At 39.2% G+C, this 16,349-nt stretch overlaps 1 protein-coding gene across 3 annotated transcripts in view; it reads right to left on the bottom strand.

Annotated features, from left to right (window-relative positions):
- The window catches only part of VCAN (versican), a 112,482-nt gene that overhangs the window by 69,825 nt on the left and 26,308 nt on the right, over positions 1-16,349 (bottom strand). For all 3 annotated transcript variants that reach the window (XM_069776885.1, XM_069776887.1, XM_069776886.1), the window contains exons 4-6: positions 15,822-15,996; positions 15,580-15,707; positions 2,908-3,201 (exon numbers count right to left, since the gene is read on the bottom strand). In XM_069776885.1, the coding sequence (XP_069632986.1) occupies positions 2,908-3,201; positions 15,580-15,707; positions 15,822-15,996 (597 nt within the window). The remainder of the gene's footprint in view (positions 1-2,907; positions 3,202-15,579; positions 15,708-15,821; positions 15,997-16,349) is intronic.

Below are 16,349 nucleotides of genomic sequence, written 5' to 3'. Positions count from 1 at the left end.
TGATGGAATACTGCACTGAAAATTTAAAATAGAGACAATGAGAAGCTTTGGAAGAAACTTCCAGACAAAAGATGATTGGAAACAAGGACTTAAAATTCAAGCCTCCTGCTATATTGTAGAGCCATTTTTTTCTTCTTCTCCTTTTTTCTGCCCCAAAGAAGGGACTGGCTCCAAGGTTCCAACAGGAGGGAATGACTCACTCTACAGTCGCTGCTTCAGGCAGCTGCTTGAGATATGAAAGACCAAGATGCTAGGCAGCAAGTCTCATTACTCACTACTTGCATAAATCTTTTAGCAAAAGCAATGAAGAGGTACAGCTGGCTCCTGTGAGATCCCAAGCACCTTCTGAGAGGGAGAGAGCGCTTTCAGTAACTTCTGAAATATGTGGCAGACAGGCACCCTGAAGGAGGGTACACGGTTCAGCATTACACTGCTGCATTTCCCTACACAAAACCAGATGTATTTGGCAAAACCTGAGTCATCTAGCTAGCAGTGTTTAATTAATTCTGATCTAAAGTTGAATGCAATTAAAATTGCTACAGAGCAGCCCACTGTATACCAAATTGTGTTGGTTCTGTTTAGTCTGGTTTTTTCTTGTAAAAGGGTTGACAGTCATAGACTGTCTACTTCCTGGGTTGCAAACTGATGAAATATTTATTCTCCGTGTATCAAGGGCAAGAGTTTGCAGAAAATGCAGTTATACAAAAGGCAACAATCCAATACTTATCAAGGATGTTTTCAGAACAAATGGTATGTCACTAGAATTTGTTAACTAAAACTTCCAGAAAGAACGTTGAAAAGGCACATGTTGTTTAAAAGGGGAGAAATTCACACAGAAAACCAGAAGGTTAGAATTTGTCCTAACTAAAGACTAGATTACAGGCAAAATGTCCAGTCCGTACTTCGGTCTTTCAGAAGGACTGATGATTTTCATCCCCATTAAAGTCAATTTTACCCACAACACTTGAAACCGATCATAAACAATTTGGGGGAAGAACAGAAGGAGTGATATGACAAAACTCTGCTCTGCAGATTACAGCACACACTCCTGAATTTAACTAGTCCTTATTCCTTTATGCAGTTCCCTTGAAGTCCATTAGGACTACTTCCACATGCAAAGTTTTGGAACACCTTACCCACAAGCAATAAAGATTAAAAACAAAAATAAATTCTATTTTAAAATATTGCAGAGAAGAGTGTCTGAGAACAGCCAGACTGTAACATTGCACCAGATGTTGGGATTTGTTCTCAAGCAGTAAGGTTTGTTCATAAATGAGCCTTCAATGCCTGAGTTAGAAAGATCTGCAGCTGCAGTTGGTTCACCACCCACAAAAATGAGGACAGTACAGGCTGCACATTTCAAGCTATTCTGACTTACAGGACTGAGTCAAAAAACCCTAGATATTCATAGTTAAAGACCAAGTTCTGAACTTTTAACTCAACACAAGTAGCCTTTACATGTTAATGTCAGTTGTACTATTTGCAGCCACAGGAACTTCCTTGAACAGAGAGGCCCGCAGGAAAACTGTTGAGCAGTCCAACCTCCCTATGTTGCTGAGGAGGCTTCAAGTCTCAGTGAAGCAGGATATTCAGCTGGGAAGAAGCACTCTGATCTCTTTGAAGCACTCTGATCTCTTCAATGTGATGCACCTTCCAACAGTATCAGTGTCCTCTTGCACAAAGAACAACATTCTGTGATGGAGGGGCTATTAAAAGGGTACAACTAAAGTGATGGGATCCTCTCTTAACAGACACAGATAGCTGGTCTGTGGTATTTGAAAGGGCTACACAGAAACGTACATGTTGCACATCCTGAGATGCACGGATGGGTTTCTGTAGGTGTAGGGAAAGAGTAAGTAGTCATCACTAATGACAGAGAAAATTGTAGGAGGGATGTTCTGGAAGAGGCCAGGCAGATGAGACCAGGACCTCCATGGTGGCAGTCTGTGAAGCAGTGCCAGTTCCAGGAAGGCCTGGGAGACAGGCAGGGGTCTAGAAGTGGTGCACAGGTGAGATGATATAGGGAAAAGAAACTCAGGTACACTAGAAGCTGGTTAACCTTTTGGGACAAAAGAAACGTATGCTAGGATAGGCTACACCATAATAATAGCAGAGCCAGGCTGCTGGCACTGACAATGAACAAGGTTACAGAGGAATATTTAACTCCAAAGCCAAAGGAAAGCTGACAGGTGTGGAGGAGATCTGGCTTAGATTGATGCAGTCTACCAGGTGAATGTGGCAAATGCTTGCTGCATCTCTGAAAGTACCAGGAGAGAAACAAGCAGCAGTAAGAAAGGCAATTTAGACCATCCACAGTACCAGCTGACTGGCGTGTGAAACACTGAGTGAGTGAGAGGAGAACTTACAACTGCTTTAGAAGCCTGAAAAATATGATAGGACAAAATGCCTGGAATGCAGATAACCCCCAAATTACCATCATCTCAGAGACCTGAAAATGGCCAGGCTTGTATGCAGTCTGTAAACAGTCTCTCTAACTGCCATCACTGGAGACAGAACATCAAGTTAGACGACAGTCATTCACCTGGTCAAGTAGGACATTTCTTCTGTTTTTATGTTCATTGACACAAAGAGACCAGGGCGCACTCAGGCACCAAATTATCTGCAGACTGAGGGTGACTATGGGTACGGTGTGTCCCTCTGTGTAAAAACACTACTCAGGCTGAAATCTTACCTTAAAACTTTGCCTATCTTTGTCTGTCAATGTTACTTTTAGACACTCATTTTAGTTCGGCTTTTCTTTCTGTTTTTGTAAAGCCATAGTGATAAAACAATTTTTTAAAAACTCATGTACACCGCAAGAACTGAAACAAAACACATATTAAAGAAAACACTTTTCAGGGTTAGCACGGTGAGCATACTGAAAATTATAACTAAAAAAAAGCTTACGTTCATAGCAGTAGGCATCAAACTTGCTATCTGGGTAAGGAAAGCCTGTTTGGTTTTCATAGCGATACAGGGTTCTCACCCCAAGTAAACCTCCACCACACTGGGGCCTTGCCACTGAGGCTGGGTAACGAACACTGCCATCCGCCAGCCAGCCATAGTCACATTGGTCAAAGCCATTCCTCCAGGCGACATACAGATTCCCAACAGAAGCAAGAACACCATCTCTTTTCCGACACAGCTCTTTAGCTTCCTCAAAGGTGAGCTTCTCGGGGACTGAGACATGAACCACTTCATCTACAGGAAGAAAACAAAGATAAGTAAAGACTGAGTATCACATTCCACCATCATGTCAGCTTAGTTCCCCTCTTCCAGTCAGTGTCCTGCAAGGTTGGGGATTTTTTCCAAAATCTGTTTCAATAGTTTTTTGCTTAAAAAAAATCAGACAGTTGGAAAATCAAATGTCCCAGATTCGAATATGAAAATGAACATACCACAAAGCATAAGCATTTATATGCAAACTTTATGCCACAAAGTACACTGTGGTTGGAGATTGGGTCCCTCCCTCAGTTGCTAGGCTAGAGGTAACAGCAGCCTCTAAGTTCCTCTGTGACCTCTATTGGAGTAGATGTGGCAACTCAGCTGCACTAATTAAATCCAGTCCAACAGAATTTACTTTCTCAGTAAAACAGATCTTTTACATCTGCAAGCCTCTTACCTGACCTTTTTAGTCATCACTAGAATCTTACTTGAGATACACAAAAAACCCAAATGTTCTTCACTGGCTGTTCCACAACAGCTTCTAATGTCATATTTCCACAAGTCTTCACCTTGCCCCATAAGGAAACAAAGGTGAGGGAATGCAATAGACATGTTGCATACACAAAGCCCTTTTTGTGTGAAAAAGCTGAATTAGTATAGAACGCTGGTAGTATAGTTTAGCTTCCATGGAAAAACAATTTGTAAATAATAGCCGTCCAGTTGGAAACTGAATAGCACATCTAATATTTTACTTCCAAGCTAAATCGCTATTATGCAGTTGGCTTGGTTGCCTTATTCACCCAAACACTATAAACAAAATCAAGGCTCTAATGTTCATGTCCTGGGAATGAAACAGTAAAGTTACTGCTTTCTAGTTTTTGACCAGACTTCAAATGAAACTGATGAGACCCAAAATCAACATGTTCAGCTGTAGAAAACAGTGCAAATTCAAAACATCTGTTACAAGACAGTAATTCTCTTCCTCAGGTACAGTAGGCCGAACACAACAGTCACTGCTGAAGGAAAGCACTGCTTAATCATATTGGACATGCAATCTGTCTTACCTCTGCAGTTGTCTCAAGGCAACCTAGCAAAAGGCAAACAGAAACTACATCACCCCAAGCAGTTTCATTCACATCAATATTAGCCTTGTTTCAGGCTTGAAAGGAATGCAAGTGTGAAAGGAGGCAATGTACCAATATTCTTTTTCCTTCTAGGTAGAAACTCTGATTTGTTATTACAGCTGTATCAATTACAGTATCAATTCCACAGTGTAAGTTTCTTTATATATTTTGTAAGGTGTTTCTAATTCAGTGGTAAAGGGACAGAGCATGTCTGTTGGAGAGAGACAGATAAGGAAAGCAAAGAATCATTCATCCTCAGAAGTACCAGAATGCTTCATTCAGCTCTTCAGACCACATCGATAATGCACTTTTTTATTAAACACCTCTGCAGAAGACAGCTTTTTCTGCATCAAGGGGGATCTGGTACCATGGCCAGTACAGAATGATGAATGCAGTTATCCCACCATACTCTCCCAACAGCAGTATCATGAAACAATGGAGCAAAGAAAGACATCTACAGAGCAGCCCCCTCTGTTCTGAGGAATATTCACTTATCCTCTCACGCAGCAGCCATGACGTATATGATATGAAAATTAGCAGTTAAAACTACTGCAATTAAATAGCAGATATTGGTCCGGTTAGACAAGAAAATGAGACAAGTAACAAAAACAATGCATTTTCATGGTTTCTAGAAACAAACATGATGGATCAAAAACTAAATAATGTCAAACAATCCCAACAGCATCCTTCTGGGAGAAACTTTTCGAATACACAGGAAAATGGGTAAACAGTACAAGATTAATAGCAAAGCAATTTTTCCATCAACTGATCTGGATCACTGCCTCCAAATGGAGCTTGTGCATAACATCATTAAAATTACGGGTATTTATTCTTCTGAGCTGTCATCTGCTCTCTGTTAAAGCAAATAAACTTAATGAATGGTTATGTCTTGTTATAAGACTTCAAAAAGCAGGGTTCAATCAGTACGTGTGTAAGAGAGGACACTTGGCAGAGAACTTACTTATCAAAGTTGCACAAGAGCATTTCTATATGGAAAGCTGCCTTAAATTTGGTTGGAGTATGCCTGCATATACAATATTGATAATACTGCACATTTGAAGATGGGTGGCATATCTTTCTTTGTATTGAATCTATTCTACTGACCCCACATCTATTTATTTGGTTCATTTCATAAAATCAGCTGCTGTCATCCAGGTATCTTTGTCAAAGGGTGTTTTACCAAAAAAACTAAATGATAAAAACTCCCATGTGTTTAAGGACAAATGCATCATAACCAGAATAGCTCAGTAAGTGAAGTCAAAAGTCATATTCTTTGCCACTGATCTGGCATATTAAAGAATTTGTGATGATAAATTTACGAAGAAGGCAAAAAGGTACCAGAGCACTCAGCAAAATGCCCTTATTGTCATTCCATCATATACCAAGTAAATACTCATTTATTTCAGGAATGCTAGTGATAAGATAAAGGGTGCAAAGATGTTAAAACATGGCAGCTTGCAATTCCTCTAGTTAAAGAGTGTTTTTCTATGATTCCAGAATGCTTATTTAAAAAAAAATCCAGTAAAGTGCAAGAGTCACATTCCAAGTATCAGTCATTTACTCTAAGAGATACCACTCCACAATTTGTCTGTCCAGTTTGAAAATAAATTAAAATCCTGTAGGATTGAGTGTGCATTAATGTACATAATACTTGTTGGAATGAAACGTGAAAAACAAAGCAAGGGTTTAATAAAGGCCTTGCGTGCTATATAAATCCAGAAACTCTTAAAAGTTGTCCTGCAATCTTCCAAAACCACCTTACAAAAAGAGAGAGCAAGGTTTATGTTTTCTGTTAAGAGCTTGGGAAGAAAACAGTGCTCAAAACACTTCTTCAGCTGAATGGCATCAGTTTGATTTACAGCAGCTCTAAATTATTTGATGAGAAAGTGTGCACAATCTTTCCTGCTCTTCTCACCTGGAGCAGACTGTGGGCATGTATACTTCATGACAGCAGACTTAGCACTTCAGGGATATGGTGACACATACAGCACAAAGACAACTAATCAAGACCTATTGTTTGTGTATAGTAAGTGCAATCACTTGGAATGTGCAGGGATGACATTTTGCCATCCACGTCACCTCTCTGACTTGATTAGTGCTGAGACACTTGCTTACCACCAGTCTCCTTGGTCGGAAAGAGATGGCTACAAAACTGTTGATATTTTGGGTGCATGTTCTGGAACTGCTACTTAATAATCTCCCACTTCTTCATCCTCACAGCAATGTGGAAATTCAGTTTATTGTATGTAAAAAGAGCACTGGTCTTACATCACTGTCAACGTGGCTTAAGAACAGCGAGAAGCTCAAGGAACTTCCTCTGACACCACCAAGCACTTAGGGAAAAAATCATACAATGGAACTCAGGTTCTGCTGAACTCTTTCATGGACTCAACTTCAAAACTGACAGAGGCTTTCAAGAGGCCATGGAAAAAGGACCTGTGCTCTAATCCTGACTTCCAGCATGTCAGTCAATGTACCTGAAACATCCTGACTCCTTCAAAGTACCAAAGAGAAAAGCATTTGACCCTTGCACAGAAACTTCCTCTAAAAACCAAGAAATTTAATAGTGAATCTAATAAAATGTATTTAATCCACAGAGTCTTTAAAATTAATTGTTATTTTTGCAAGTACAATGGGTTGCCTATTTAGCAGAAGGATTCCTCCTGACACACTCTTACAGTGTCTTTATTATGATAGCTGAAAACACCTAAGCTTCCCAGCCAAAACACTGGAAACAAGGAAATTAAGAGAGAAAGCTTGTCTGGTCGATAAAGAAATGACATAGCCACCAATACCAAAGCAGGGCAGATTCAATTTTGTGTGTGTGTGTGTGTGTTAAAAGCCCCGTGCAATGTTTTTATAGCTGGAGCACACTCAGAATAACTTAGCAATATTACGCAGGCAAACCCCAGGGCTTAGACCAGCAGATGAACAGAAACTAGTTCTACAGTACCAGGGGGTGAAATTGAGACCGTGACAATGTTTAGACTGCAGACAATAGTGTAATGTATATTATTGCTGGCTCCCATTTAAAACCAAGCTTCAAGTTGATCATCGAGCCTCAGCGGTAAGAGCACATGAAGAATCCCCAGGATTTTCCTGTTACATGTGTTTGTTTTGCTTGGTTAAAACAGCCACCTGATGAAAGTCATGCTTTTTCCCTCTCTTTCAAATATATCAAGCCAGATGAAGAAGCCACGTTTTTCTCTTGAAGACGAAAGCTGATTCACTACAACCCCCAAGGAAAAAGCTGAAGATCTACAGACTTATCAGCTGGTTTTATAGCAAGCTTCATTCCTTTGAAGGTTAATTCACTTATTGTCTCTCATCAGGAGACATCTCACTGAGCTGGGCATGTTTATAGATGCAAATTTCATGAATCACACATCTTAAAAGCAAGCACAGAAATAAGGGCAGGGTAGAACTATAGCCGGGAGTCACTACACAACGTGTATTGACTAGGGTGGAAGTAATGAATCTAGATGTAAGCCCTCCAGCACAGACCTCATCAGTAATTTCTTTTTCCATACATGAAACCACAGTTAAGGGATTGGTGGGTTGCTACTTCCTAGAGGAGGTCTTTGAGCCTGACTATATGGCGTTCTCCTCCCAGAGCAGAGCATCATCTCCTCAACTTCACATACCATAACCCACCATGCCAGGTACAACAAAATGAGCTACAAGCCACTTGCACCTGGCAGATGAAGGCATCACATGCGAGTCAATGACAAAAGTTTTACAGATGTCTGAAGGATTCTCCCAAACTGCAGAGAAGCTTAACAGGTAACCTGTGAGTCTCCTACTGAATACTTTTGACACATCTGGTAATACAACTGCTGTGGATGGTGGCTTGTCAACCACCTATAAAATGTCCTTGCTATTATCCAATCTATGTGAGGGAATGACAAATACTAAGGAGACACTTATATTTATTTGGTTGTAATATTTTCAGTCTTTCCCCCCACTTTTCTCTCCCAGACCAACAGGAGCCTTCATTATTACTGTCCTATCCAGAATTTGGTGCTCACAAACTTTACCTTGTGGTTGGGTGCTCAGATTCTACAACCTCCACTACCTTCAGTGTCAACTAAAGAAAGACATAAGAGTATCCAAAGGGATATTAAATACACAAAAAGCTAATCATTCCCATAGATGGAAATGCTTAACTCTAAAAATTTTAAATAAAAACAAGACAATAAAGTTCCAGTACCTTTCCATCTTAGCTTCTTGGTGGTATTCTTGTTTCAGGAGAAGAAACATTATCTCCCACTAAGAATCTGGCAGCTCTCCTTTTTTGAGCTTAATGGCTCTATGGTGAACTCCAGACCTGTTCTTTAGTTTTTTCTGGGAGATGGTGGAACCCACCAAGCTCAGCAAGCAAAGACGCCCTCATGGGAATATTAGAGCTCCAGGGTTCTGTGACTACAGTTGCAGATCAGGGTACCCTGAGTCAGGTATGAAAGATGGCAAAAAGTGACAAAATGTCATCTTTTCCTGAGGTTATATGGAACTTTCTAAGGACATTTCCCCACCTGCAGCTGTAACCTGGTGTTACTGCTCTTCATAAACATTTGGTCACAGCTACATGGTCAGCAGTTCAAAGCTCAAGTAGTCATGAGACACTGCCATCAGGACTTTATTTTCCTTAGAAACATGGAATCTGCCCAAACCTTCAATCTAGTCAAGTGTACAAAGAAGCAGGAATACTGTGGCCACTTCGGGGACTAAAGCATTTACCCTTGCACCATGAGGACCATGTGTCTCAAGAACTTCCATTTCCTCCTCCTCTCTTTTTCTCTTTGGCCAAAAGGCCTGTGCAAAAATGCAGCAGCAGCCACCAACGGGACTAAAGACTGCTTAAACATGAAGGAGGTAAGACCTACCGCCCATATCTATCCCCATTCTCTACACTTGTATGAAGATAATGGAGACCACTAGCCTTGTCTTGAATACTCTGGAAAAAACATACAGATACGTTTGGGCCAAGACAGACATGAAAAGTTTCATCTGTCTTCACCATAGGCAGGGGCCCTGGAGGCTACATATAGTTAGCCTGTTTATTAATCCAACTCATGCTCCAGCCTTCCCCTTCTTTCCCAAACTGCACAGACAAAGCGCCTTGTCTCAGCTGCAGTTCTCTTTCCCCATCCTGCTGCTGTTACGGGCTGGTTCTCTGACACACCAGACTAATAAAGAGGTATCCTTAACAAAGTCACAAATTACTGTGAAACACTCTCTAGAACTGGTAAACCACAAAGACCTAAGCAGCTAGGTTCAACTTTAAAGCACAATGCTAGACCAGCTGAAGAAGTGTCTCTTACACGTTAGAACAAGTTAGTTGATTTCTTTTGATACATATCAGTAATGATTTAATTAAAAACTCTCCTGAATGTTTTAGGTCTATTCTATGCAAAACCATAGGCTGAACAGGAATCATTTGACAAGACTGGAAGAGTATACTTTTCCCAATAGGCTTGCCCTCAAGCATGAAGAGTAGCATAGCAACTGCTATATCCTTAGAGAGCTCTGCTGCAGTTGCAAAGTGTTACTGGCTTTTATGTATACAGAGGGGAAAATGAATTCTGCATTCTATGTGATTCTTTTTTTTTTTTTTTCTTTTTTTTGTGCCTTACTCTTACAAAAATCATTTAGACATCAGGATTTTTGGATCTCCCCAAAGATGAGCTTTATCACTCTATGAGCTCAAATACAATGTCATGCATAAAAACCACCATGGTATTATTTCCTTTTTGGTTTACTCTCTTTGGGCTCTGTATCCCTCTTGAGAACTCTTGGATCCATGACCCTGCATTAGGTCACACAATTCAAGGCTGGAGAAGTGTCCAGTATAAGCCAATGCAAAGGCTGTGACTCTACCACAGGCCCTGAACTAAGAAGAAAAGACAAGATCCTTTTCTCTGTGTCCCTATTTTAAAATCTAATCTAATTGTTGCTCTATAATCAGAATGGACTCTGGAAAATATCTTTAGCTCCCAAAACACAGAAGAAACTTCTCACCTGAAGCCCTATTTTAGATTGTGACTTCTTTAATTACTATTATTCTCACAGAAATTTCCATGACAATAGCAAAACTGCATGAGACTAGGTGGAAAGTATTTAAAGGACATCTGGTTTTGTTTTTTCTTTTTTTTCCCTGCACTCACTGTGGGGGGGGAAATGGTGCATGGAAGGGAGACTATAATCTTCCCCACAGCCACCCCAAAATAACTTTCTTAGCATGAGTCCCCATCTGCATATTACATACTCTTGTTAGACATATATGGCTCCTAACTGGCTTTGGCCAGAAGACAATGCTGCATGGAGTAGTTTGTGCCTTGGCTCTGCACCACACACTCACAGCCCCTCACTTCATCAGTGGGCTTTGGCGAGCAGATCTCACTTTGTCTCCATTTCTGACACCACAGCACTGTCAAATCAATCACATACATGCTTATCTGAAGACAGAATGGAAATCAGTCCTTCCCCGTCACACATTTCCATTCAAGGGATTATTCCACAGAAGACACTGGTGCAGACACCACTTCAGCTGGAGGTGTTAAAAGAATCTCAGAGTTATATCCAAACATCTGCAGCTTAATCACTTTAGATTAAACTCTTTATTAATAAAAATCATCTCCTGCAGTTAAAGGTATCCTAAATGTTTTTGTTAATGCTTGGTACAGTGAAATATGTGATTAAATATGAGAAATGTAAATCAGTTTGTAATAAGAGACCATGCCCAGTACCTATTTAATGATATTTTGACTTCAGATTCTTATTTTTATTACTAGGACCTCAGAAATTTTGAATCATTCCCATAATTATTCTTCTGTGTGTTTTAGCAAAACTCAAAATATTTAACTTATTGTGCAGTCTTTAATCTCTCTGGCTTTCCTCAGAACAAGGAAATGGTAAGAGTTAGCCTAGACAACTGGTTTTAATTTAAGCTAATAGTTTGTGTTTCAGGGAGAAATCCATGTTTCTGGCTAACTTTGTGATTTCATATGACCAGAAAGGAAGAAAACTGAAATGGTGTTGCTCCTACAAATTCTCAGTGCAAGTACTAAAATTAGTACTGTAAATTCAATACACATTTAATTTAAAATGTATTGCAAGAACTCCTACCACCATTTATGGCCTTCTGGGCTAACACACTAATAGTGTCCAACAGACCAATAACTGTTCAATGACTTCCATGATGACATTCTCATTATGGCCCAGATTTTAATATCATTAATCAAGTACCATCTTATTCCATGAATAGTTATCCCACTGACCCAGGCTCTCCAAATAAGGACCTATTTAGTGTAAGTATGTCTAATAGATCTGGCATTGAATCAGAATAGGCTATGCAGATATGAACTTACAAATTCACATGGAAAAAATCATGTTTAAGCACAGTTCTACAGTATACTAAGTGCCATGAATGTTCTTTGTTATTAATGAAGCGTTGAAAGCGGTCATTACAAGAGAAAGGTTGTTCCTTGCAGAATCAGCCTGTGGTAGACAGGGCAATCAGAAATCTGGCATAACCTTAAACCTTTGACTGTAAGTCTTCTACCAACCTATTAACATGTTGCAATACAGCAAACAAAAGACAGGATCTAGTTTACTGCTATGTTTGCTTTCTAATAACTTCCACTGACATTTTATCTAATTTTCTGTCTTCTGTGTGTGAGTGGTTCCAAAGTGTAATCTCATTGATGCTATGTAACTTCAAACAAGCTCTGCATTTGAAATTAACCTTTGTTCTTATAGAAACTATAAGTAACTGTCTGTTATATAGACAAAGCCATCTTGGCTCCTTAGCCCCATCTTAAAAAGGAAGTCTGGCTTAGAGGCTCAAGTTTCTGTGAAGGCACTGAAGAATAATTTATCCTGCACCATATCATAATGTGGTATTGTGTCTTCCTAACAGGCATCTGTTTCTCTTCATCCAAACAGAATAAATTAACTCCTCTGCACATCAGTATAACATGTCTATACCATACCTATACCCCGTATCCACAAAACCATCACTCCTTCTGACTCCTAGTTGTTATTTTCAGACTCCAGTTCTTTGAAAACTGTGTGAAAATAGGTGGGGGGGGGGGGGGGGGGGGAACCACGAAAAAAGGAGGTGGGGGAAGTATCTTTGGTTAACTATTATAATAATCTGGCATTAAAATTGATCAATATAATCAGAAAAAAAAAATCCCTATGCAGCAGGTTGAGGCTGTACAGCTAATTGGCAATTATCTCATTCACAGCAGTTACCTCTTCACAGCACATACAGGACCTTCCTGCTACGTAAATAGCTTAAGGATGAGTCTCCCTGTGTGTTGACCTGACACTGTCTTCTTGAAGTCAATGGTAAAACTGTAAAAGGAATTCTCCTCTCTTCTCAAATTCAGCTTACGACCACATTAAAGTGCTCCTAGTAGCAATGGCATTATCTAATAACATAACAAAACATGCAGCCATCATTTATCACACTGTTTTCTCACACCCTCTTCAGTGCCGAAAAAGCATACAGTATGTACTAGCCTAAGATGGACTGCTCTTTCCCTAATTTGGGCAAAAAGATTCTAGAACATTTTTATAAATCATATTCTGACAATCATTTAGATAAAGGCTAGGTCAAACACACTTTGCCTTTGGGAAGGACGATAATGAAACTCACAGGGATCTTTGCCTCCTGCAGAGTTTCATTCTGAACCTGTACCCATTTCTATGAGCATTTTGTTACCATACAACGGGCTTTGTAACAATCTTGGAGAGTTTCAGTGGATCCCAGCGGTGAAGTGGTCAATCACAGTCTTCAAGTCAGACCTACAAGCCCTTGTAGGTCTTGCCCTTGCAGGTCTTTAACCTTTGTCCCAGGCTATGGAGCCTTTACAATAAAGGTTGAAACTGTGCATTTGCTTTAACCAGTTTGCTTTAACCAGTTTCCACAGGAAGCTACTATGCAAGGAAGAAGGTAAAATGAACGTGCTTATTGATACCTGGGTTGATAGACCAAATCTCCCCAATATTCTGTGCTAGCTTATGTTTCTTAAATGCCGAAGGATTCATATCCAAGCAGATCATATTACTGCAGTCCAGCCGACAGGCCACAAAGACATGCGTATGTTTAAAGAGAACATCATCCACACCAATAGGACAGAAATGTATAGCTATCCATAGAGTAAAGCCAGCTCATAAATCTTGGCAAATGAAATTTTGTAACAAAGAAGAATTAATTAACGTTCATGAGAAATTGAAAACCTATGCATGTGCATCTTCATCAAAGAAGACTGCACAGTCACTGCAACCTCTTTGAAGCTCATGGCCTCGTTCCAGGTTGTTTTGAGCACAGGACATTAGCCTCAGTGAAACAGGCTTCAGTTTTTACTTTTTTTAATTTTTATTTTTAAAAGCTCAGTGAGAATATTTGACCCTGAGAAATTTCTGGCTCATATGCATCCAGGATAAGCTTCTCCATATTAGTTACCTTTCTCTGTTCTTAAGAGGGAAAGGAACATCCAGGAATGATACAGATTAGTCAAAATTTCTTTTTTGTAAGCTAGGAAAGACGCAAACTGAATTTGAAAGCCTTGATTCAGAATTCAATCCCATAAAGGATTGATGGAGGATCCATGTTATGAACTCTAGGTGTTCAGATGTGCTGCTCACTGACAGATGGAACATAAGTGAAATTAAGACAATGTTGAGCACTAACAAAATTCCATCACTTAATTATCAGAGTTCCCAAGCTTTTTTTTTTTTTTGAGTCTTTGCAAGTCTTGTATCACTTGTATTTTATAACTCTCCAAGGTGAACACAATATGGGGCAGATCCTTAGCTATTAAAAGTTAGAGAAAAACGCTTACTGATTTCAGCGACTAAAAATCTTTGTCATGAGCAGGACAAAACTTTGCATGATCTGATTTATTTCTGCTCCAAAATAGAATACAAACAAACACTGAGCACCTTAATTTTGCAATTGCTTGTTACAAACATACGTACACATACAAAAGCAGGCTTGCTCAGAGCCATGGCTGCTTATTGTTCTGCTGAGTTCAAGAGCACTAAACTAAATGCATATCAGTCAAGGATCAGCCCGAAAGATATTTAATTAGGAACTACAAGTATTTTTTTAGAAAGGAACAGTGAAACTGGTATGGAATAAAAACCTGTCAAGACAGAAGCAGTGTGACACACTTAGACCACTGCAATAAATGGAAAATGTACTTTGGTTCTGGTTGCAAAGTATTTCTGTACCAGAATGAAGTTCCCATGTGCATAACCAGCAAAAAGCCAAAAAAAAAAAAAAGGCTACAGGACAGGAAAGGCTATTTCTGCATTTATATTTTAAGTATACATACTTAACTAGTCACAATAATGTCTAAGCATAAGGATATCTGGCATGTGGAACATATCTATGGCCCACTGAAAGGATATCATTAAATTCACTTTCAGAAGAGAGATCGTAAGAAATGATTACAATATCACACCTGTAATATGGAGATTTGTGCATGCTAGAACTGCCCAATCACAGAAAAATTTGCCATATTTTTCTTTTTACCATCAAACTCTTTGTTGAATAAAGACCAATCACAGAGCCTAACCATGGATCACAAGGTATCATGGGGCTCACAATATGATCCATGGTTCACAGTCACCAAGTGGCAGAATCATAATCACTCTGCTTCATTAGAGCCATTTAATTAGCAGCTTTTGCAAAGACTATAGCTGTGCTATGGAATTGCAAAGGATTTTATTAAAGAAGATCCAGATTCCTCACTGGAAAGTTCTTGCTTGTTTGTTTCTTTTTGATGCTGAGATGTCCCTTTTCAAAAAGATATTATTAAACTTGGATTGTAATTAAATATCTGTCTAATTTTATGCCATGGACATGTAAAAACCTTAATTACATACTTTATGAACTATAATACTGTTAGCACATGTACTATATCCATCTTTTTATATATATAGTACATACAGTTTCTCAAACATTAAATGTGTTTCTTTGAAAATCCTTTTATAACATTCAAAAAATAAAATGCTTCAACTGCAACTTTTGTGAGATCTACTGCACTAACTATAGCAGCTTTAAACCTGACTGTCTCTTTGTAGACTCCATATTTGCCTTTAATTAAAGCCTGCTAGACCACAAACTATAGGTTCACTTCATTCAGCAATTCTCTTCAGATTCAAAACAGCCAAAACTTATTTTACACAGAATTTCCTATTTCTTTGCCTTTCCACATTGGAATCTCCAGTCAATTTTTAAATTTTGCAGTGCAGACTAAATACGGGCCTATCTTACCTTCCATGTGTTCCACATAGCAGTACACATCATAAGTTTCATTAGGAAAACGGCGCCCATATGTTCTGACTCCTTTCTTTCCCATTTTATCTCCAAAGCAGCCAATTCTTGGATGTCTAATTGGATACCTGAAATGCAGCATGCTCATATTTATTATTATGATAAATCAGCATTTTAAGTCTGTACAGGCTAAGCATGTTAATTTTGGGAAACTGTGTCAAGAGGCCTTTTAAACGTCTTACCTAACAGTCTGGTCAGACAACCAGCCAGCATCACATTGCTCAAATCCATCTTCATAGGCTGCTTTCAGTTGTTCTGGGCTTGCTATGACAGCACCATTGTCCAGACAAGTCTGCTGAGCTTGTGTAAAATTCAGAGTATACCTGCTGGTTGCTGCACGGTAGTGAAATACAACACCTGAAATGACAAAAAGCTTACATTAGTGACACATTTTGCATCATTTCTGCAACCGTCATCATACCGTAACTTCACCTACGTATCATTACAATGCTGAAAACAGATGGGTAAAAAAAATAGTAGTAAAAGGCTAAGAGATATGCTATCACATAAATTATTTCCCCCCCTCTAGTGGCTGCTACGAGTACTTGTACAACACCTTATGTTATTAATAGTTGGTGAAATTATATGCACTGTAGACACAGAAAAAAGTCATTAAACCAAATATGCATTTTCACTGCTGTATTACAGAAAATCATGATCAAAAGGAAGAATGAATGCTAAAATAAGTCAATGATATCACATAGTTACCC

Source organism: Haliaeetus albicilla, chromosome Z, assembly GCF_947461875.1.
Source record: "Haliaeetus albicilla chromosome Z, bHalAlb1.1, whole genome shotgun sequence".
Taxonomy (NCBI): domain Eukaryota; kingdom Metazoa; phylum Chordata; class Aves; order Accipitriformes; family Accipitridae; genus Haliaeetus; species Haliaeetus albicilla.
The sequence above is the reverse complement of the archived record's forward strand: the minus strand, read 5'-3'. Positions and strand labels throughout refer to the sequence as shown.